At 37.2% G+C, this 24,844-nt stretch overlaps 1 protein-coding gene across 1 annotated transcript in view; it reads left to right on the top strand.

The window, feature by feature from the left end:
* LOC6044900 overlaps positions 1-24,844 on the top strand; it is a 93,491-nt gene that overhangs the window by 553 nt on the left and 68,094 nt on the right. Inside the window, 1 exon segment of the mRNA XM_038260416.1 lies at positions 17,019-17,440. Coding sequence (XP_038116344.1) covers positions 17,019-17,440 — 422 coding nt within the window.

The raw sequence follows: 24,844 nt of genomic DNA, 5'->3' as shown, positions 1-24,844 counted from the left end.
ACATCGCCTCGAAAAATTGCCCTGTTACGTAGCCTCACAAGTGAGAATTTCCACCATACAGTGGCAAGTTGTTTTCAATTTCAATTTGCGCCCCACCCCATCGACATCGGTTTGTCGGATAGGATTGTTTCCGTTTTCCACAAGTTTCTGTCTGTCTGGTGTGTTGAGATTGTTTTGCACTAGCATCAATTCATTTCCGCTGTTTCTGGTGGTTTCCTAAGAGGTTTAAGAGGGGGCCCCAACACAAAAAAGTTGGTAATGAGAAGTTGTAAATGAAATTTATCCAAATCATTGGTAACACAAACATATTTCCAAGAAATATTCAGTTTTATAAATAGCAACGGAACAATACTTTTCAGAACCTTGAGTACCTGTCCAATTTTGGGCCAAATGAATAATGTGGCAATTTTTTTCAAACTATAGTTTTTTTTCGTATTGAGAAGGTAATATTCAGCAACTTCTGTCCTTCAAAATAATTTTGCTTCTCAAATGTTTTGGTAATAATATAAGTAGTTATCAGTCTTGTAAATGAGTGATAGGAAAAACTCATTTTACGATTCCTACACCAAAATAGCGGTAGTTGTGAGTTGCGATTTTAAACAAATTAAAATGCACAAACATCCAAATGTGACAGTTTTGCCAAGTAAATTAAAATGTGGTTGCCAGATGAATTATCACATCGATGTGGGTGGAATTTTAATCCAATTAATGTAATTGATGCGAGAAATGGGAAATCATCTGGCCGAAGGCAACCTTTCGTGCATCCAAATTCGCTTTGCCTTTTGATGGCTCTGCCACCACCATGTTTGCAGAATTTCATCCAACCAGACCGGAGCCGCTGCCGGGCGGGATAATTTACCTATTTCATTATGCTAAAATGTATGAACGCACTCCGATTTTCAAAAGTCGGATTAGCACCGGCGTGCGCTTTAAGCAAACTAACTAATTATTATAATGAGTTTTATGGATTGTTACGCTGTAACGCATCGGCTACGTAATGCAGCTGTTAACACTCTCTGCCGCAGCAAAGGAAAATTTATCACTGTTGTAGAAATGTAGTATTTGACTCATTGCACAGTGGGCGAAATGGAACCCAAAATCGGACTTAATTGAACGCGGCTGGTTTCCTGGTATGAATAATAGTGTTTCTTATGTAAAAAAATCCGGGGAATCGATTGGTCATGGTTTCATCCACCGCACGAAACGGCACAGGGTCCATTTTGCCCCAATTCCCCATTTTTTCACATTTTTTCTTGAAAATCGGTCTATATTTAGAGCGGAGGCTTTATGCGGCCTTCCAAAATGCACTTAACTTATGTGAAAATGTCCCAGGAATCCAGTAAAAATAACCACTTGCACCGCAAAAATCATCTAGGGTCCATTTAACCCCAATTCCGCTATAAAAACAGTTTTGGCCGTTTTCAAATGTTAGGTCAGATTTTAAAAATCTGAAAATATTTTTATCGTAAAGATCAGACAATTTTACATAGGAAAGACGATTTGCACTTGATAGTATGACACATTTATGTTGATAAAAATAAAATGTATGTGAAAGGCAGTTTATTCTGCGTTTGGGAAAATTGGCCCAAAAGTGATTCTTCAATCATTTTATTTAGTTTAATTTCTATATCAACATAAATGTGTCAAACTTTCAAGTGCAAATCGTCATTCTTATGTAAAATTGTCTGATCTTTACGATAAAAATATTTTCAGATTTTTAAAATCTGACCTAACATTTGAAAACGGCCAAAAATGCTTTTATAGAGCAATTCTCTACAAAACCGGCCGATTTCGACCATTTTTATTTTTTGTATTTTTTTATTTGGCTCAAACTTTCTGGGGGCCTTCTCTATGACCAAAGAAGCCATTTTGCATCATTAGTTTGTCCATATAAATTTCCATACAAATTTGGCAGCTGTTCATACAAAAATGGTACGTAAATATTCGAAAATCTGTAACTTTTGAAGGAATTTTTGATCAATTTGGTGTCTTCGGCAAAGTTGTAGGTATTGTTAAGGACTATTTAGAAAAAATAGGTACACGGAAAAAAATTTCCCGATTTTTTATTAACTCTTTTCACAAAACTCAAATTCCCAAAATACGTATTTTTGATTTTGAGATTTTTGATATGTTTTAGGGACAAAATCCGCAACTTTTGAGCTATAGAGAAACATGGTCAAAATCTGCCGCCGAGTTATGATTTTTGAAAACTGGTGATTTTGGAAAAATCGAAATTTCATACATAAAATTTTTGACCTAATTTTTTATGCAAAATTGAATTTGCAATCGAAAATTACTTTACAGATTTTTGATAAAGGGCCCCGTTTTCAAGATATAGCCATCGAAAGTTTGATTTCAGCGAAATATTTGCAGTTTTTCGATTTTTAAAAATAGTGACCATGAGTGACCATCTCTAAAAATATTTTTTTTGAAAAGTTCAGAAAATTTGCTATAAAATTGTCTAAGAGACATCGAAGATTGGACCTCTGGTTGTTGAGATACAGCGGCTTAAAGAAAAAGAAACACGAAAATTGAAGTTTTCTAAGTCTCACCCAAACAGCCCACGATTTTCTAATGACGATATCTCAGCAACTAATGGTTCAATTTTCAATGTTAATACATGAAACATTCGTGAAATTTTCCGATCTTTTCGAAAAAAATATTTTGAAAAAAATTAAATCAAGACTAACATTTTAAAAGGGCCAAACATTGAATATTATGCCCATTAGAAATGTTAGTCTTGATTTAATTTTTTTCAAAATATTTTTTTCGAAAAGATCGGAAAATTTCACGAATGTTTCATGTATTAACATTGAAAATTGAACCATTAGTTGCTGAGATATCGTCATTAGAAAATCGTGGGCTGTTTGGGTGAGACTTAGAAAACTTCAATTTTCGTGTTTCTTTTTCTTTAAGCCGCTGTATCTCAACAACCAGAGGTCCAATCTTCGATGTCTCTTAGACAATTTTATAGCAAATTTTCTGAACTTTTCAAAAAAAATATTTTTAGAGATGGTCACTCATGGTCACTATTTTTAAAAATCGAAAAACTGCAAATATTTCGCTGAAATCAAACTTTCGATGGCTATATCTTGAAAACGGGGCCCTTTATCAAAAAATCTGTAAAGTAATTTTCGATTGCAAATTCAATTTTGCATAAAAATTAGGTCAAAAAATTTTATGTATGAAATTTCGATTTTTTCCAAAATCACCAGTTTTTCAAAAATCATAACTCGGCGGCAGATTTTTTGACCATGTTTCTCTATAGCTCAAAAGTTGCGGATTTTTGTCCCCTAAAACATATCAAAAAATCTCGAAAATCAAAAAATACGTATTTTGGGAATTTGAGTATTTGTGAAAAAAAAGTTAATAAAAAAATCGGGAAATTTTTTTTTCCGTGTACCAATTTTTTTCTAAATAGTCCTTAACAATACCTACAACTTTGCCGAAGACACCAAATTGATCAAAAAATTCCTTCAAAAGTTACATATTTTCGAATATTTACGTACCATTTTTGTATGAACAGCTGCCAAATTCGTATGGAAATTTATATGGACAAACTAATGATGCAAAATGGCTTCTTTGGTCATAGGGAAGGCCCCCACAAAGTTTGAGCCAAATCAAAAAATACAAATAAAATCCATTTCCGGTTTTGGTAGAGAATTGCTCTATAGCGGAATTGGGGTTAAATGGACCCTAGATGATTTTTGCGGTGCAAGTGGTTATTTTTACTGGATTCCTGGGACATTTTCACATAAGTTAAGTGCATTTTGGAAGGCCGCATAAAGCCTCCGCTCTAAATATAGACCGATTTTCAAGAAAAAATGTTTTAAAATGGGGAATTGGGGCAAAATGTACCCTTTGCCGTTTCGTGCGGTGGATGAAACCATCACCAATCGATTCCCCGGATTTTTTTACATTAGAAACAGTATTATTCATACCTGGGAACCAGCCGCGTTCAATTAAGTCCGATTTTGGGTTCCATTTCGCCCACTGTGCATTGGCATTCCCATAATGTATGAGTTTCGTAATTGGACTTGAAAAGAAATGTTACACATAATCTCATCCATACTAAATAACGTCATGATTCGAAACCCGGACACTTAGTAGCATATCATTTTTGTTATAGCTGACAAAAAATCATCTAATAAGTTGGAAATGAAGAAATATCATCAGGATTTAGTATTAACAGTCAGTTAAAAGAGAATGCATGCAAAATATGTCTTTTCTAACAATTTTTCATCAGAATTTGAAAATTAAAATGACTTGTTGTGCTTCGAATCCCGGATACTGATAAAAGCTGATTCGAAATCCGGACACTCGTTTTTGCTAATGAATCGCACAAATTTGGACTGAAATGTTATTGAATGACATTCTTTAGGTCTCAAATAAGCTGTTAACATCAAAACAATCGGTATTTTACATAAAAATTTGCTAGAATTTAAGGAAATAAAAACCATACCTACATTTCTGCTTTTCCTTCCCGGTGCTTCGGACGCCTATGATATAGAGCAATTCCAGCTCAAATCAGGATTTTTTTCTGGTACATTTGTACCCGACCCTCTCCGATTTCAATGAAACTTTGTAGACATGTTATCCTAGGCCTATATAAGTCATTTTTGTGTATATGGAGCCAATAGTACTCGAGAATAACATTTGAGAAGGGCGTAAGGTATAATACACTGAAACAAAAATACACGCCACTTTTATGTCATTTTTCCATTTTTAATTTTAAAAGTTAAATTTGAAGGTGATGTCACGTTTTTTTTTCGCTCAACATTTTTGAGGAAATACCCTAAGATGTTACCAAAAGACTGACGAAAAATGCAGGATGGTATGTCTCTCCTAAAAAAATACAAAAATCATTTACTAAAACTGTTTTTTTTTTGAAAAGTGGTCTAAACGTCAAAATTTTTAAAAACCGGTAGAGGGAATCGATTCCCCAGATAATTTTACATAAAAGTCTCCACATTGACCATTGTCCTATGTCCAATCCTTGGGAAGATACAGCGGTTTTAAAAATAAAAATGTTGAAAGAACGGGATTTTAGGTGGTTTTTGGCATTTTCTATATGACAGACTTGGTTTTTCAGTCTCGTAACTATTTTTACCGGAAAGCTCGTCCAATTTCTCATAAATTTGCCTTTGACAGCTTTTTGATTTATATCGTTTTTATATTTACGTAATCAAATTTACTATCCTGGTTTCTACCACACTGAAAAAAACATTCTATTTTCAGTTATAAGGAATGTAATTAAGCTTATATCTGTAAGCCCTTACATGAAATGCTGTCAAAGGCAAACTTATGGGAAATTGGACGAGCTTTCCGTTAAAAATATTTACGAGACTGAAAAACCAAGTCTGTCATATAGAAATTGTCAAAAACCACCAAAAATCCCGTTTTTTCAACATTTTTATTTTTAAAACCACTGTATCTTCCCAAGGATTAGACATAGGACGATGGTCAATACGGAGACTTTTATGTAAAATTGTCTGGAGAATCGATTCCCACTACCGGTTTTTAAAAACTTTGACGTTTAGACCACTTTTCAAAAAAACAGTTTTTATAAATGATTTTTGTATTTTTTTAGGAGAGACATACCATCCTGCATTTTTTGTCAGTCTTTTGGTAACATTTTAGGTTATTTCCTCAAAAATTTTGAACGAAAAAAAATCGTGACATCACCTTCAAATTTAAGTTTTAGACTTAAAAATCAAAAAATCTCATAGATGTGGCGTGTATTTTTGTTTCAATGTATTTTTTTCAGAAAGCCCGTCCAATTTCCTACAAGTTTGTCTTTGACCACTTTTTGATACGACGCAACGGCTTCGAGATACAGTAATTTTTAAATTACAGAATACAAAAATATTTAAATACCTTACGCCCTTCTCAAATGTTATTCTCGAGTACTATTTGCTGCATATGCACAAAATGGCTTTTATAGGCCTAGGATAACATGTCTACAAAGTTTCATTGAAATCGGAGAGGGTCGGGTACAAAAGTTTCAGAAAAATTCCTGATTTGAGGTGGAATTGCTCTATAGCAAAGCAAAGCAATCCACTTTAACGATCCCCGGGTCTTTTGTGGGCTCTGTTGCAAGTTTCTACTCATTTCTAGGCGTCTAAAGGTTATGTGTTGTGAGTCACCCAAAACCTCTTTTACGCAAATGAACCGACGTTTTACTTCCCCATCCGATAGAAGACCAGCAGGATAAGGCGGGAATCGAACCCGCGCCCCATAGCAACTTAGGGATCGGCAGCCTAAGCCGCTAACCACCACCATGATATATTTCACGTGAAATGTTTGGAATTTTTGAAAATCTTATAATTTTATTTTATTGTTTTGACATTAACTACAGCGTTCAAACTAACTTGAAATGAAAGTTGATGTTAGAATTAATCAAATAACACATTTTTGACATTTTTAATGCGAACTTATATTTAAATAATTGATAAAACAAGATGAGGTGTCCGGGTTTCGAAGCGTCCGGGAATTCGAATTATGACGTTACAGACAATGCTGTTAATCGTTGAAATCAACGGCGTTTATATCATCGATGTCGATGATCGTTGATTTAAACGTAATCGTAATCGCAGCCATCGTTGATTTAATCGTCAACGTCAACGGACTCGTTGATTTAAACGGCGTTGATCAACGCGTTGATTATCGATAATCAACGAGTTGATCAACGGCGTTCTTTTATAGTTTTGTAGAGTTTTATGAGGAAAGAACGATTTTTTTATAAATGTTTTGATTGGGAAACATTCTCAAATTGATGTGAACAAAATTTTTATGACCTACTGTGATTGGTTTTCGACACCACGTGAAAGATTTATCTCTTGGGATTCGATCGAAACTCATTGATCACACACAGTAGGCTACTCCGGTTTGTCACGAAGTTTGACATCTTGGCCAATCTTAATCTGGGTTCTGGAACATGGGTCATGTGGTCAATTCAGTATTGTATCATAGAAAAACAAATTGTGTCGATATTTAGCCACGCGAGACTCTTACTGAACCCGCCGGAACAATAATTCCGGTGAAAATCCGACCATATCTCGGTTCCCAATTGTCCGTTCTCGGTGTCATTTACATAAGAAAATCCTGGTTGGACTTGGGAACCAAAGTGGAGATGGAAGTGACCAGCAATTAGCTAGGGCTTAAATTACGTTTAAAATCCGGTCACTTCGGTCCTCTTGGTACACCCGGATACCCGAACAACCAAGCCCACATCAATTTGAGAATGTTTCCCAATCAAAACATTTATGAAAAAATCGTTCTTTCCTCATAAAACTCTACAAAACTATAAAAGAACGCCGTTGATCAACTCGTTGATTATCGATAATCAACGCGTTGATCAACGCCGTTTAAATCAACGAGTCCGTTGACGTTGACGATTAAATCAACGATGGCTGCGATTACGATTACGTTTAAATCAACGATCATCGACATCGATGACGTTGATTCAACGATTAACAGCATTGGTTACAGAAGAAGAATAAGTGAGGAAGATCCCAGGGCTTTTGTTAATTTGATTTGGTTAACCGCGATGGATTTTCTTGAAATAATTCGAACTGTCAAAAATCCACCAAAGCATCTACCACATTGATCGCACAAAAATCTGTGGTAGAAAAGTATCCACCGGTAGATGCTTTGGTGGATTTTTGACAGTTCGAATTATTTCAAGAAAATCTACCGCGGTTAACCAAATCAAATTAATAAAGGCCCTCCCATCTTAATACTGAAACCCCGATTGAATATCACCAGAGGGGAAATCTAGAGTTTTTTTATTAGGTCCTATAAACATATGAAAGACAATAGTTTATTGGTCCTTTAAAAAAAAACCCTGGAAATAGAGCCTTTCTTAAAAAATGATGAAACTCCGAAAAATATATTGGTGCAATTAATTTTTCAGAAATATGTGTGAATTTGACATAAAGCTTCGAATGTTTTTAGACTAAACCTCGCAAGATAATTATATTTAATAAAGAAATACTTATTGGATTGACATGATTAGAAAAAAAGGGTACTCAGTCTTTCATGTTAGTCTATGATTAACTCAAAAAATATGTGTCGATATTGCACTATTGATCTATTATGAGAAGCCAGAAAGAACACTTTCACGCGCAGCGTAAAACGTGCAAGCGTAAATGTGCTGGCGTTTATGCTTCGACTTTGCAACATTTCGAGCGAGAACGAGCCGGGACTTCGAATTTGATGTTCAGTATATGATTCTGCATAAAACAAAAAAAATAATGGGAAAAAATAGGGTGAAAATAAGACGAAAAACAGTAATGCGGCTATATCTCTGGAAATACATTTTGTAAAAGCTTAAAATTTTGGGCCCAAGCAGTTTATGGCGCATGTTTTCGAATGGGTTTTTGTTTGAAACTGAATTCTTTTAATTTGATAGTGTTATCTGTAAAATTGTCCAAAAAATACCTCTAAAAATGGCTTTGACCACATTTACTGGTTCCAATGATCAATGCTTGAAAAGGGATCGATCACTGAACGGGACTGCTCGATATTCAATAGAGTTTTCTGTCAGCGATCATTTCCCAAAACGATATTTGATCGCTGACACACAACGCCTATCATGACCGTCATTGCTTGGCGACGGTCGGTGAACGTAAACCCGAAGACGAAACGAACGAAAAATGAGCACCAATCAAGCAGCCGCCCGAACGAGACAACGTGCTCTTTCTCTCGTTTTTGTCTCTCTCTCTTCCTAGTGTATGCTGCGCGGTGACAGAAATCATATGATTGCTATCATTGGAGAATAGATCGGAATCTCGGTAGAATGCAGGGCCCCGGCGATGGCCTGATATGAGCTACCGAACAACATTGGCAATATGGCGTCGTTTGTTTACAAACATGAGATTGTTTGTGGACGAATCGAAAACTTTACTTTTTTGTAAAAAAAATTCTATAACCATTGTGTAATAACATTAAGTATTACAAAACAGACAAATTTCGTTAAATTTTAGACCAGAATTTGTTTTATTACTATTTTCAATTTAAACCACTTTTATCGCGATTCTGATAAATAATGCACATCAAATCATCGTGCCTTTAGTGCATCTTTAGTTTTCACATCGATTCGCTGTAGATTCGTGTTTAAATTTCGAGATTTAGCATAAATTAAAATAAGTTGCAAAATTCCCAACTTCAACCATGTGCAACAATTTCCACATCACCCATGCGGGAAACCGATAATGGGGTAATTCATGCGTTCCAAACTGTCAAAATTCCAAAACGTCATTGCCAATCTTCGGTTCGCTGCTTTTGTTCGTGTTTGAAGTTTCGGGCCGAGACTCTGGAAAGCAGAATGTAGAAATCAGGTTGTCGTTGTGAAGACGATTGGAGTGCTCTGTCAGCTGTCACAAAAAAGTCGAAATTTCGCAAGCCCTGCCTGAGCACTAAAAAATCAGGCTATGAGTTCCGGATTTCGGGCCAAAATTCAATCGAAAGAGCGCATCAAAACCTTCAAATTAGTAATAGTTTTTTTTTGATACTATTCCCCGCCGTGCACGATTTTTGATTTTTTTTAAAGATTTCTGAGAAAAGCATTTTTCCAAAAGCAAACCTCAAACCTTTCTTCTGTAAGAAAGGCAAAACACATTAAAGTATCATAATGTGTGATAGAAACAGTAAATAAGAGCTTTAATTGGCTGTTTTAACTTGAGGAGCTGTAGAAACTGCTAGTTGTGAGCAAGTAACTACACAACACCACCATGCACAATTTTGTGCGTACAGAGTTTGCCTTCAATGGAGCATAAATGATAATGGGACGGTAGAAACATGCATGTTACAGATTACGTTGCCCGGGATGCTGCTGTTTTTCTAGAGCTATACATGAAACCGCTCATGAAGTAAAATTGGCATCCTACATGATAGTGATAGGCAACCGGGAATATTCATGGAAGCATTTCACCATGGAGTTGCTGTTTTTGTTGGCAATCAAAATTTGCACAATGCAAATTAGTGGCTCCCCGGTTTCAAAAAAAATTGAAGGTGAAATCAGAGGCCCAAACAATAAATTTTAGCATTTTGCCCCGTTAAACCTATCTACCTATACGTAAACGTGGAATTGACAGACGGTCTGATATCTAAACCACAGGCCTAGCGGCCGTACCAGACGTTGTCAAAATGTATAAATCTTCTGTAGGTGAGAGAAGGGTGTCTTGTGCTTAGCTTTTTATTCTTTAATTATTCTTGATTTTTTTAAATACAGTTCACAGCAGGGTGGTCTAAATTCCAAATTTGAGCTCATTCCGACCACGGGAACCCCATCGCTTGAAATGTTTATGGTAAAAATCTGGGTGCTGAATAGTGGTTCGCAAAACGGCCTCAATTTTGAACTGTCAAAGTGGAACCAATTTACTGTTCACCAATAGAAGAGAGTATTGTTATCGATCATTAAAAATTGTTTTTATGTGTGTTTTATGTTTTTAATGTGTGGATTTTGAGAACCTGGAGTTGAAGTCAAGAAATCTTAAGAAAGTTGAAGGCGAGATCGTATTTTTTTTATAATCACGAATGGATGTTTTTTTATGGAGTCCATGCGGTTGTATCCACCAAAAGCTGTCTTTTTTGTTCGATTCCTTTTGAAAACCTGGTTTAGCAAAAATCGTCTCTGCTTGTTGGATCAGCTTTGCTAGAATTAGCGATGTTTTTTTGCTGGACCAGGAAGAGCTGCAGGATTCCAAAATCAGCCAGGGAATTTATCTGCGACATCGCAGAATGACACTCTCGCCGCAGTTCTTCGTCACCCGTAAAAAAAACAATCTCTTCTAACCGATCGAAACGCGACAATTTTCCAGCAAAAAATGTCAAAGTACTAGACAAAATAAAACACATACTACTGATTATAAAATAGCTAATTTACCAGTAAGAAAAAAGTCATGCCTGTGCTTGAACAGCCTCCTACTTTGTAGATGTAAACAAAGTGAGATCATTCGAAAATCACGTTACGCATTCTCTCTATTCATCACCCAGGTAAAAATCATCAAAATGTATGGATAAACCAACTGTTTTACTGTTCAGTTTTCGATTCTGAGTCGATATTTATACATGCAGGTGGGTCTGCGAGTTTTCTGTAAACAGTTATTTTTTTAGAGCAGGTTTATAGCCTTACCTCACGGAAGAAGGCAAAAAATGGTTAAATGACTACCCGAGCGTTTTAGTGTTAACTTCTTAAAGTGGTTGGTAATTCCGTCCGATTCAGTTTTATTAAATTGTTGTTTATGATAGAAATATGTACCATTATATTAAACATTTCAAAAAGGATTTTCAACATACATAGAGGAAGACAAAATATCAAGTGACGCAATCTGGCGGTCCTATTGTTCCACTCGCTCCTATAGTTGGCTTTTGAAATGGACATAATTATGTGGTGGAACCACAAACTCACAACATCAGCTGTTGTGCGAGAAAAATCGGCGGGACAAGCCTTGTGGGCCTCAGCCTGGGCCAAAGTTGAATGCAATTTATTTTTCTGCGTTGATGAGGAATATGCAATATACCTAACTGTACACTAGCTGTTTAGCAAACTGACAATAGTTTCTGTTTTATTTTTAATGAAATGAATAGTACTTTAGTTCTGGTTTGACATGTTTCAACATGATTTGGGCATACATTAGTTGCACTTTATGTATGTTTTAACCATTAAGGCCGTTGCAAATATTATTCAAAGTTTATGTCCCTTGCCTCTGGTCGAAGTCGAGGGTGGTTGAGGGGGGGGGGGGGTGTCACTAGCCCGGGTAAAAAAAAAATAAAGTTGCTCAAATCAAAAATTGTATGAGATTGCCCGAAAGAGCCAAAATTTCAGCCCATTTGGTTGAAAACTGGCTTGCCTTGAGCAGGAACAAGTTTAAATGGGAATTAACCCGTAAAACTGGAGCATTTAGGTAAATTGCTTTGTACAAGTCAGCCGTTAACAAATGACGACTTTTGCATACCATGAGGTCCTAGGGGATGGTCTGGGGAACAATTGAGCAACTTTAATTTTTTGACCCGGGCTAGGGGGCACATTTCAATGAGTGAGTCAATTAGTTTTTGAAAAATCTAAGTTTAAACGAAAAAAAAAATATTTTTATGGCTGACTGTACACCGAAATTTCACAAATCTTCGAATTAATTTTTGACTGACGACATAAACTTTGAAAAAAAATTGCAACAGCCAAATTTAAAAAATAAATAAAAACTAACTTAATCCACCTATGTGGTTGGTGCCTTCCTCACTCTTTTCCAACAATGGGTGATATGTAATATGATGGATTTGGACACAAATTTGATCCAAAAAAAACACACATATCACTCAAGGGCTCATAAGTGGTCAGAACTCGAGGCAGGGTTGCCAGATCTTCAATGTTGTGGACTCGTTGGAAAGGTCTTTCGATTACCTAACCAACGATGGGTCGGATGATGGATCCGGACATTGTTTACATACATTTAAGTAAGATCCGGCTACAAAAAAAGTACATAAATATCACTTAAGTGGTCAGAACTCGAGACAGGGTTGCCAGATCTTCAATGTTTTGGACTCGTTGGAAAGGTCTTTTAATAAGCTAACCAACGATGGGTCGGATGATATATCCGGACATTGTTTACATACATTTAAGTGAGATCCGGCTAAAAAAAAGTACATAAATATCACTTAAGTGGTTATAACTCGAGACAGGGTTGCCAGATCTTCAATGTTGTAGATTCGTTGGAAAGGTCTTTTGATTACCTAACCAACGATTGGTCGGATGATGGATCCGGACATTGTTTACATACATTTAAATGAGATCCGGCTACAAAAAAGTACATAAATATTACTTAAGTGGTTATAACTCGAGACAGGGTTGCCAGATCTTCAATGTTGTGGACTCGTTGGAAAGGTCTTTCAATTACCTAACTAACGATGTATAACATGATGATGTTTGGTTCAGTTTACTGCCATTTATTCAACATCCAAAAAAATGCGAAAACACATTTTTATACATAACTTTTGAACTACTTATCGAAACTTCAAACAATTCAATAGCACTGTATGGGACCCTAAACCAAGTCGAATGCGACTGGTTTGGTCAAAATCGGTTCAGCCAGTGCTGAGAAAACTGAGTGACATTATTGGTCACATACACACACACATACACACACACATACCCACACACATACCCACACACATACACACACACATACACACAGACATTTGTTCAGTTTTCGATTATGAGTCGATATGTATACATCAAGGTGGGTTTTCGAGCTTTTAATAAAAAGTTCAATTTTAGAGCAGGATTATAGCCTTACCTCAGTGAGGAAGGCAAAAGTATTTGAAATTATTACATAGGTTCATAAGTTCATTAGGCTGGTACAACTACTTTTAAAGCTTTTGCAATCACTCGAAAAACAAAATACTTATTTTGACCTCCTAGATCCACCTTCATGTATACATATCGACTCAGAATCAAATTCTGAACACATGTCTGTGTGTGTGGTCGGATGCTGATCAGGGATGGAATAATCGCGAAAAAATCAATTTCGCTTGCGAACTTTTTTCGCCCGCAAAAGAGAGAGGAGGCAAATCACGCAAAAGAAAATCGCTCCCGAAATTCTCCCAGAAAATCAATCTGCTGATGATTTTTTGTGAATTTCCTTGTCAGTACCACTCAAAATTATTTTTTTCACTTTGTTTACACACATTGCCCATCTTCAAAATGTTACAGGCCAATTTCCGACGTGTAACGTTACACTTGCAAGTGTAGAAGTGAAAGAGGTGTTCCGCCGAATAATCAAGATGATGATTTTTTTTAATTCTTTTTACCGATCTTTCGTGCGTGAGAGAGGAGAGACTGCTCCATTCGGATTTTTTCTCTTGATGAACATTCAATGATTTTCTATTGATGATGATTATCCCATCGCTGATGCTGATAAAAAAACGCACTGGATTATCCCGCGCACTGGCTGAACCGATTTGGACCGTTTTGGTCTCATTCGATCCTTCTCGCTATTGAAAGTTATAAAGTTTAGTTAAGTACTTCAAAAGTTATGTTAAAAACATTTCTAACAAAAGTGCAGAAGATTGTTAAAAGGCCGGTTTTTGTAAGAAATACCGTCATGTTTATGTTAGAAAGGTAGTCGAAAGACCTTTCCAACGAGTTCAAAAGATTGAAGATCTGACGTTATACGCACTTAAGTGTTATTTATGCACTTTTTAGAGGTCGGATCTCAGATATTTTGATGAAAACGTTGTCTGGATGTCGTTGGATAGGTAATTAAAAGATCTTTTCAGCGAGTTCAAAAGATTGAAGATCTGACAACCCTATCAAATGTTATAAGCACATAAGTGCCCTGTATTATGAAGATCTGACTACCCAATCAGATGGTATGAATAATGAATCAAGTTATTAGAACACTGGCAAATTTTGAGACGAGATTTGTCTGATCACGCCTTCCGTCGGACGGGAAGTAAATGTTGGCCCCGGAATAACCTACAAATTGCCTACAAAGGTTAGGTCGTTAGCTCAGTCCAGGTGTAGGAGTCGTCTCCCTGGGTCCTGTCTCGGTGGAGTCGCTGGTAGGCAGTTGGACTAACAATCCAAGGGTCGTCAGTTCAAATCCCGAGGCGGATGGAAGCTAAGGTGTGAAAAGAGGTTTGCACCCAAGTAACATTTTTTCCAGGAGTTCTACAAGAGCTCTTCAAAATAGCTACAGCATAGCAGTTTGGACCGCGGTAGGATAAAACTCTCTTCAAAGGCTCTTCCATACCCCTGAAGAAGTTTTGAAGAGAATTTTATCCTACCGCGGTCCAAACTGCTATGCTGTAGCTATCTTGAAGAGCTCTCGTAGAACTCCTGGAACAAAATGTTACTTGGGGTCGTCTCCCTGGGTCCTGTCTCGGTGGAGTCGCTGGTAGGCAGTTGGACTCACAATCCAAAGGTCGTCAGTTCGAATCCCGTAATGGATGGAAGCTAAGATGTAAAAAGAGGTTTGCAATTGCCTCAACAATCAAGCCTTCGAACACCTAGTTTCGAGTAGGAATCTCGTAATCGAGAACGCCAAGGCAATGCTGTAGAGCGAATAATTTGATTTTGATTTTTTGATTTTCAATAGAACACTTAAAGGTCCGCCCCTTTTGGAAGCCGCGGCCTTCCTTACAAACGGAGCACAAAGTACACTAGTGCGACTGCCGAAAGGTTTACACTGTTTTACTAGAAATATTCCCTTCTTCAATGACAAATTCAGTCCCGACTATCCCAAATGCCAAAAATGCATTTCGCGAACACGTTTGATGTTTTCCTCATTTCGTACATGTTGACATTATACAATTTCATATTAAACTTTTATTTGCGTTATGTGCCTCATATCTACACTTCAATCATGTTTTCACCAGAAGTCAACCACCCATTGGCATTTGATACTGCATCAAAATAACTGGAGGCATGGTCTGACTAATATCCCTCGGATTTGCGTGACCATTCCTTTGAAGTTGTGCCATAGCCGGCACAGCATTCACAGCATGTCTTGGAGCGTTAGTATAAATTAACAAACAAATGAAAGCCTACATCTACAGTGTTACCCCAATTATGTCTTAAAAAGTATGATTTAAGCACGAAATTAAATTAAGTTTGCATAATTTTACGTTTTCCACATAAATGGAGTCAAAATGGGATAAATTAGCAAAATTTCGATTATAACATTTTATGTCGGTACACTTTTTACTGTGCAATTCGAAAAACTCATTAACACTATTTAGAGATGATGGTGTGTACTAGTTTGGTAGATCACATTAAAACTTGTTATAAGTTAAACCCTTGTTAGCAGATGATATACACTTGTACAAACATGACTCTCAAATTAATTAAATGTATTATGCTGTTTGTACTTGCAAAATTGCAAACGTTGTCCGGTAGTTTCGGCTGCATGGCTCCACTGAGATGGCGTTAGCGTGAAGGCAAACACAATTTTTTGTTTCAAGATATATTTTCAGTACCGTGATGAAAACTGCATTTTGGTAACCGCAAGTATGTCCAACTTACAATTTTAGCAGTTTTGTCCATCCCACTGATGACAAGCATGTGGGACTGTTTTGCGATTACGCAACTAATGCTCTCGTTCCTGAGCGAAATTTCCATTGCATTGCCGGTAACCATTACTCTATAGAAAGTGCAGGTATTTTATGTGCTCCCGCCTTGGTGCCCGCACTTTTGCCCTCTGCACTTATCGTGAAATATGACTACAACAGTGAAAATAAAAACAAAGGATGAGGTCCTCCGAGGATCATAAACTGCACTGCACACGCTAAAGTGGGTGTAAGGTCAATAGAAGTTTGTCTTGTTGCTGGGTTGAAGTTGTAGAAGCATCGAAAAAAAGTTCAAATTTGGTGAAGCACCTTCAAATCTCGAGTGCATACTTTTTTTCCCCCAATTTGGCACGTAATTGTTCTGCACTCCACGCGAATCAATCCCACCCTTGAACTAAAAGTGGAGAATTCCAGTGAACCCAACTATGGGACTTAGTCTCAACCACAACCACAAAATGAAACCGATTGGTGGTTCTGGTGTGTGGGGCAACTAGAGTATTTTGAAAATATTTACTTAGATGTGTCATAATTTGTCATTGAAGGAACATTTTTATGTGGGTCACCAACTCACCCAGCAGTTGCCCCGACCCAGCTTTGATTTGCTTGAAACTTTTTCCTAAGGTACAATTGAAAAACAATTCTTTCGAATGATCAAACATTAGAGCAGCTTTGTTCAACATTGCATTCCAACTTGTCACTCATTGTTCTGTACCATTATATTAATGGGTCTTCAAAATTTCAACTCTCACCACAAACGCAACAATATTTATATGCTCCCAAAAACTTTATGACACTGAATTTAAAATAAAGTTTTAGGGAACGGATTAAAATGTCGTTTAGTACATGATTCATAATGACCAAGTTTCAAGCAGACAACTCACCAAACGCAAATCCATGTAAAGCACCCTGACTTTTCAACTTTGTATTCTCCCGTTCCCTTCCAATTCCAGGTTCTGTCCCGAAGGCATACCGGAGCTTATACCGACCGATACAGGCCACCAGCAGCATTCCCGCCGGTGGCGAAGCCGGAGCAATCGAGGAGCAGCTTTTGCGTCCCCTTCAAGCGCTCTCGCTAAAGCTGTACTTTGAGAGCGATTTGGGCGCCACTTGGCCGGCACCGTCAAATCGGGTGGAGGCGGACGGGGCAAGCCGTCGTATGGCCGTGGTCCGTCGGGTGGCCGAGCTGGTTCGCCGTTTTGGCCGGCGAAAGTTCAGCAACAGCGTTCAGGACGTCGCCCGGCAACGGGATGCCTGGAAACAGGTCCTGAAGTTTCTGTTTCTACTCCAGGCCATCGGACCCGGATCGATGATTTACGGGGTCACTGCCGGCGGACGGAGCGCTTTCACGAGGAATTTTCAATGCCATCAAGAGGTAGGTCAAGATGCGGGGGAGTGGAACAGATGTAGGGGAACAGTAGTTGCAGGGCAGTTTTGTGCAGTAGTTATCTATGAAAGGGATGCAGTTTCGCAGCAGGGCACATTACGGAATGGCAATTGAGGGATGAACCATTTTAATTTATGAGAAATTCTTTGTCTCTGCATTGAAACTTTGATATTGAGTGATAAATGGCTATGATATGAAATAAAAGTTGTATTTTCGTGGTCAGCATATCGGTGGAATCTTATCAAGTCAAACGTAGGGTAGGATGTCCAATACAGGATAACGATAATCCTAACTTTTCCAAAAGTGGATCCCTGATAATTTAACCTACAAAAATGAAAAAAAACTGTGTATTTGAACAAAAGTTTTTTTTCTCAAACATACAATAAATGCTTGTTTTAATCAACCTAATTGTATATTTTTTCAATCATGAGTATAAATATAGCTTTGTTCATGTTAAAAGTACAGAAGTTGCTAAAACTGTAAGAATTTATAATTAGTCAGTTTATTGTACTTAACTGAAGCAACATAATTGAAGTTTGAAATGATATTTTATAATAATAAATCAATAAAAAAATAAATGACACATTCTCCGGCAATGTACACCTAAGGATGAAATTTTGAAAAGCGTGTATGAGCTATTTGGATATTTTTCCTTGATTCTAGACTACTTGAAGCTTCAAAAATCATGGTTTTCATTAATTTATCATTTGAACATCATTATGTACAGGTTGGTTAAGTTATGCATCAATTCGTGATAAAATCACCGTTTTAAAACATTTTTCTAAAAACTCCTGGTTTTCAGCGAAATAAAATCCAAAAAATATTCTTTTGATTGCATTTTGTAGGTTTTTGAATGTACTAAACGGAAATGTCATGGATTTGCAGTTTATCTTAAGTAAAGTATTTTTTCAAACTAGTGTAAGTTTACCATTATACCGACCGATTGCGTTGCAACGTAACGAAAAAGGGACAGTTGTTTATGCCAACAGAAAACTAAACATTCAATCATTTTGATATTTCGGATGCTCTTTGTACTAGGAAAGAGCTTTCAAATGCAACCTAGAGCGACTAAATTGGTTGTCTAGATCCAAAGTTACAACAGGTTTAAGTTTGCGTTGCAATGTCACGAAATTTTAAGTCATATTGGTCACATGGCAAAAAAGGTGTATGCGTAGTTGGTTGTTGAAGATAAAAGGGTACTAAATATTATATATTTGTTATATAATATTTCCGAGCATATTTACAGAAGAATTGTACATGGGTCATTCACAAATTCCGTCATTTAAGTTTGATGCAACTCGAAAAAAGTATTTTATGAAACTTGTTGAACAAATCAAATAGACCGATGTTCACAAGGGGAAAAATTCTAAATCTTTCAAAAAGTAATCACGTGGTTACTGGATGGCCCCTTTATGATAAACTGATTTACGTGAGGGTTCATTCTAATACAACGCAATGATTTTTTTTATCCCACACCCTTATGTAAGTCAAATTACAGTGAAATTCATTAAACAATATAAATCACGTGATTCGATTGTTTTTTTTCACAAACTTTTGTCACTCTGTTGTTGGACGAACCCTTACTTAAATAAGTTGTATGCAACGTTTTGTTGTTCACAATTAAAAATGTTATGTTGCGCAGGTAAAGAGTTTTATTATTTCCTCAAATTTAAATCAAAAAGCACAAAAGTCAACAAAATAAGTTACGTTGTTTGCAAATCACTCCTTAGGGGCCATCAACAAACGTTATGGGCCCTTTATTTATAAATTTCAGCCCTCCTATAAACTTGAAGCTCCTTACCTCCCTTCTTAAACTTCCACGTGTTTTGTTAATTGCCCAAAACCATTAAAATGTTAAGGGAGCGTTCTTGCATTACGTAACAATACGTTTATATTTTTAGGCCCCTCCAGCCCCTGGTAATATATTACCGATACATTTTTTTGTATAAATCCTCGACCCCACCTTGATATTACGCCATTACGTAATGCATGGACGTCCCATTACATAGATAGAGGAGGGGAGAGGGGGGGGGGGCGGTGTGTCCTTCGTGATAATGGAATAATACAAAAAAAATGAAAACGCTTTGAAAAACTTCGTAAATCGTACTGCTACTGTGAAAGCGGTATAGGGGGAGGGGGGGGGGGGGTCTAACATGGGCGGGCCAAGCAATTCACATGTCCTTGTACTGTCTATTAATGTCTTATGATAAAATCTTAACCTCCAGTTGTTCAAAGTAACAAAAACTATGATTTATTTTGAAACTAAAATTTCGTGACCCGAGCATGGGTAAATAACAAGGGAATTGCGTAATAATACCTTTCTCTGGTATCAATACCAAATTTTGGTATTCCTGGACCCTTTAAAATTTGTCTTGAGGATTATGCAAGAGCAAAATGTGGTATCATACTAATTTAAGGTATTGTTTTGATATTGCAAAATTGCAGAATTTGTCAATGGTCGAACACCACATTTTGGTATTCTTTTGGTATTACTGTATTTTATCAAATTCCTCTGAAACTATGGGAAAATTTTGACCAATTTTGACAAAATAATTAATTTTGCGCTAAAATTATGTCTCAAAGCAAATGCTTTAATTGAAAACCGGAAATTTCAAACTTGATTTTAAACATTTTTGATATACCCCCTAAAGAAATGACTTGAAATTGTGGAAAATTTTCTAAGTCAGGATGGCACATTTTGGTATTATTTTGGTATTAAAGTGTTTTATCAAATTTCTCTGAAACTATGGGAAAATTTTGACCAATTTTGACAAAATAATTAATTTTGCGCTAAAATGATGTCTCAAAGTGAATGCTTTCATTGAAAACCGGAAATTTCAAACTTGATTTTAAACATTTTTGATATACCACCTAAAGAAATTACTTGAAATTGTTGAAAATTTTCTAAGTCAGGATGGAACATTTTGGTATTATTTTGGTATTAAAGTGTTTTATCAAATTTCTCTGAACCTATGGGAAAATTTTGACAAAATAATTAATTTTGCACTAAAATGATGTCTCAAAGCGAATGCTTTCATTGAAAACCGGAAACTTCAAACTTGATTTTAAACATTTTTGATATACCCCCTACAGAAATGACTTGAAATTGTGGAAGTCAGGATGGCACATTTTGGTATTATTTTGGTATTGAAAGGTTTCATCAATTTTCTCTAAAACTATGGGATTTTTTTTACCAATTTGGACAAGATAATAAATTTTGCGCTAAAATGACTTGAAAAAAAAACCAAATACTTTGAAAAACGAGTCAATCGAAAGATTATTGAATTTTGGTGAATTTCAATCCAGTTTTATTTTAATAACACTTATTTTTCAATCTTGTTATTTTTCAGAATCTTCAAGAACTTCATGCACAGGCCGTTCATCAATGACAAATGCATTCGGTGTGGTGAAGAATATCACTAAGAACAACATGGAATCATCAGGTGAGTAGATTTGGCTGTTGCATATGGATCATTTCCGTTTTTTCACTAACTGCAACTGCTGCACTAAAAATGGTATGACAATACCAAATTGTGGTATTACTTGTGCAAATATCAGCGACCAAAATGTGCTCTTGGTTGCCCAGTAATGGATGGTAAAATACCATGAAATCATACCAAAATCATGTATGTAGAAGACCACAGGAATACCAAAAAATGATTTCCAAGGGCGCGGGAATACCTAAAATTAAAACCATGGCAATACCAAGTTTTGGTATACAAGCAAAGTCAAAAAATCCAGAAGACCTCAATTTGGTATTGAAATGGTTTTATTTTGAAATATTATTTTGGAATAACATGGTTTGGTATTGTTGTGCCCTTACACATACAAGATTTTGGTATGATTTCATGGTATTTTACCATCTATTACTGGGCAACCAAGGGCACATTTTGGTCGCTGTTATTTGCTCAAGTAATACCAAAATTTGGTATTCCCGTGTTATTTACCCCTGCTCGGGTCGACGTTGCAACGTTTTTGCAACCCTGTTTTCAAAAACAGAGCGTTGCAACGTCATGAAATGTAAGTGGTCTTTAAAAATCGAATGCAGTTTAATTTTTCGAAAAACTAATGATTGCATTCGATTTGTTGGCCAATTTTACACTAAAAATGGAAGAAGAACTCCAAATTTGCCGTTTAACAAAGCAGAGTTAGTGGCGAAACATGAATTGGGTCCGGATTGAGAAAAAGTCACGCGTTGCAACGTCACGCTACATATCCCCCTCTCAAAAATAGAATATTCGCTTAAAATAATGTTTCAATATTGTTTCTTATAGGAAATTTAATGTACTTTCCGAATCTGTAATAACATCTGTACCTTTTCAATGTATTTTTTGAGTTACAGCCGAAATATTGAAAATAGAAAAGTTAAAGCGTTGCAACGTCACGGCGGAATGTGTCAAATAAACATGCGAGGTTTTATCAGCAACTGTAAAAAAAAATTATTGTTTTGTTTGGTTAACTATTTAAGTAATAAATATGGAAAATATATTGCATCAAAATTACTTTTTTAATAATTATTATGTTAACAGTGGTTTTGATCCGTTTTCTTTGATCTTTTTCGAAAATATATGTGTTGAAAAGTCTGTTAGGTTTTTATGTTGTTTTAAGCCATATCTATTAATATTTTTTTTTTTGTTTACAATGAAAAGTTAGCAAATGCCTACTTTTATTCTTTAAATCTATCACACAATGCATCAAAACATCAAATATCGGTTAATTTGATATAAAAATAACAGTTTTCCTATAGTGGATCCGAATCCACAATCGGATTATGATCCACTATAAGAAAAGAGGGTCCATAACTGGCAAAAAAAACACGTTTTTTTCAAGTAGCTATTTTTCTGCACAAAAGCAAATAATTGATGAAACAAATAGTCAGAACTTTTCAGATTTCAGATTTCATCGTTTTATACAAAGAGTTATGAAATAGTGGTAAAAATATTGAAAAATTGTGAAAAATAATCGTCAGCTCTACTGGTTAAAATCTGGGTGATGAATAGAGAGAATGCGTAACGTGATTTTCGAATGATCCCACTTTGTTTATATCTACAAAGTAGGAGGCTGTTCAAGCAAAAGTATGACTTTTTTCTTACTGGTAAATGAGCTGTTTTATAATCAGTGGTATGGGTTTAATTTTGTCTAGATTTTGACATTTTCTGCTGTGTTTTTTCAAGTTTCGAGCGGTTAGAAGAGGTTTTTCTTTTACGGGTGATGAAAAACTGGGGCGAGAGTTTCATTCTGCGATGTCGCAGATAAATTCCCTGGCTGATTTTGGAATCCTGCAGCTTTTCCTAGTCCAGCGAACAAACATCGCTAATTCTAGCGAAGCTGATCCAACAAACTGAGAAGATTTTCACTAAACCTGTAGGTTTTCAAACGGAATCAAACAATAAAGACTTCTGGATGGATACAACCGCATCGACTCCATAAACACCTTCTATTCTATTTATTCTATTAATTATAAAAAGACGATCTCGCCTTCATCTTTCTTAAGATTTCTTAAATTCAGCTCCATGTCCTCAAAAGCCACACATTTTTCATTTTTGCAAAAAAAAACAATTTTTAATGATTGATTTCAATACTTTCTACTTTAGTCGAACAGTAAATTGGTTCCACTTTGACATTTCAAACTGAGGCCGTTTTGCGAACCACTATTCAGCACCCAGGTTAAAATACCCTAGACTTGACATTTAGGTCGAGACCGACATTTACTTCCCCATTCGACGGAAGGCCTAATCAAGCAAATGTCATCTCGAAAAAGCCAACGGGACCATCCGGGATCGAATCCAGGCCAACTGTATTGAGAGGCAATCACGCTTACCAGTACACCACCGACGTTTCTCAATTTTCAATTCGGTTTTATTTGTGAATAATCAAATTACAATTTGTACATATTATGAACCTAACAGAGTTTTTGTGTTCATTTCAGCTGTGTGTTACGTCTTAATTCGGTTTAGAGCAATTATTACTGTTAATTAAATGCACAAACAAGAGTAAGAAAAAGTTTTCAAAAACTTACGCAATTGCTAATGATAGGGGATAGGAATAGAAAAGCTTACAACTAGATCACAGCAAAATTTAATCAATTATAGATGTGCTTGATCATCAGCTCCCCAAGGGCCAGGAATTGCTCCGCTTTGTTACGGCAGGTCCGGAACCGCGTCATCATCTCCCCCGCGAGAGCAAAGAACTCCGGCAGGGTAAAGAGATCTTCCCCGGTGACTTCTTGCTGGGCCGCATTGCCGCTACCGGCAGCGACCACGCTGGCGAACGATCGACCCCATCCAGGAGGGAACGCTAGGTGTCCGCTGGAACTGTACGATGACCAGCAGCCGGCACGGTTACGCTCGTACTTCGCTGAGGAGGGTGGGACGCTGCTGCTTGCTTTTTCCTCTTTACCTGCTCCTCGATGTAGGTTTTCCGTGCGCTGCATCCACGGTAGTTGCTGGTATGGTTACCTCCACAGTTGGCGCACTTGATGCGCGCCTTGGTTTGCTCTGCCTTGTCCCCCAAGTCCGCCTTGCACGGCAGTGCGCACGCCTCCGAGAGGTGTGTTTCACCGCACTTCACGCAGCGGGGCGGGAGGTTGCAGTTCCGCGAGCCGTGGCCAAATTTCTGGCAACGGTGGCATTGCGCTGCGTCCGTCGGGTTCTTTGAGTAAAACCGCCAGTTTACCCAAAAACCGTCCAACGCCTTAGTTTTCCGCAGGTCTTGTTCGCAGGTCGAAGTTCTTGCTGTCAAATGTGTAGACTTGCACTGACGACTTACCGATTTTCAGACAATATCCGAGGCCTTCCAGCAACTCGTCAATATCGTCCGTCAACGTGTCCAAAACATAGATTGGAGGTGGTCTACGTTCCTTTGGAGAATTATTCGTTTTTGACGTCAACACTTTCTTCCGTGCACGTTCATCGTATTCGTCGTCGTCGGTAGTGCTGCTACCGTCGGTGTTGTTGTTGTTTTCTTCGTCGTCGCTCAGCATCTGGAACTCGTTCCTGATGGGAATGTTGGCGGATGTCGACGTGTTGGTCGTGGCACCGGAAGTACCGGAACGGGTTCGCACTGGTGATCTTGGGACATATCCGGGATGTAGCAACTTTTGTCGATGCCTTCTGCGCTCACGCTCCTGCGCGATGGCGGTCGACACGGCGTTGGCTTGTTTACCTTTTTGCACACGGCCGGTAGACGAACTTCGCGGGTTTTTCGAGGCCGCACTCGAACTGCCACGGCCACGGCCGGCCTTCGGCATGCTGCAGGAGCAAACTCGCGGGTAATCACGGTAGACTACGGCGGAAAATTTCGAAAAAACTATAGAGCACTGAGCACTTGACTGCTGCTTGCTCTCGTGCGTACACGGAGGTGTTGACCGACGTTTCTTCAAAATCAAAATCA

The sequence above is a fragment of the Culex quinquefasciatus genome, chromosome 3 (assembly GCF_015732765.1).
Source record: "Culex quinquefasciatus strain JHB chromosome 3, VPISU_Cqui_1.0_pri_paternal, whole genome shotgun sequence".
In the NCBI taxonomy this organism is placed as follows: domain Eukaryota; kingdom Metazoa; phylum Arthropoda; class Insecta; order Diptera; family Culicidae; genus Culex; species Culex quinquefasciatus.
The sequence above is the reverse complement of the archived record's forward strand: the minus strand, read 5'-3'. Positions and strand labels throughout refer to the sequence as shown.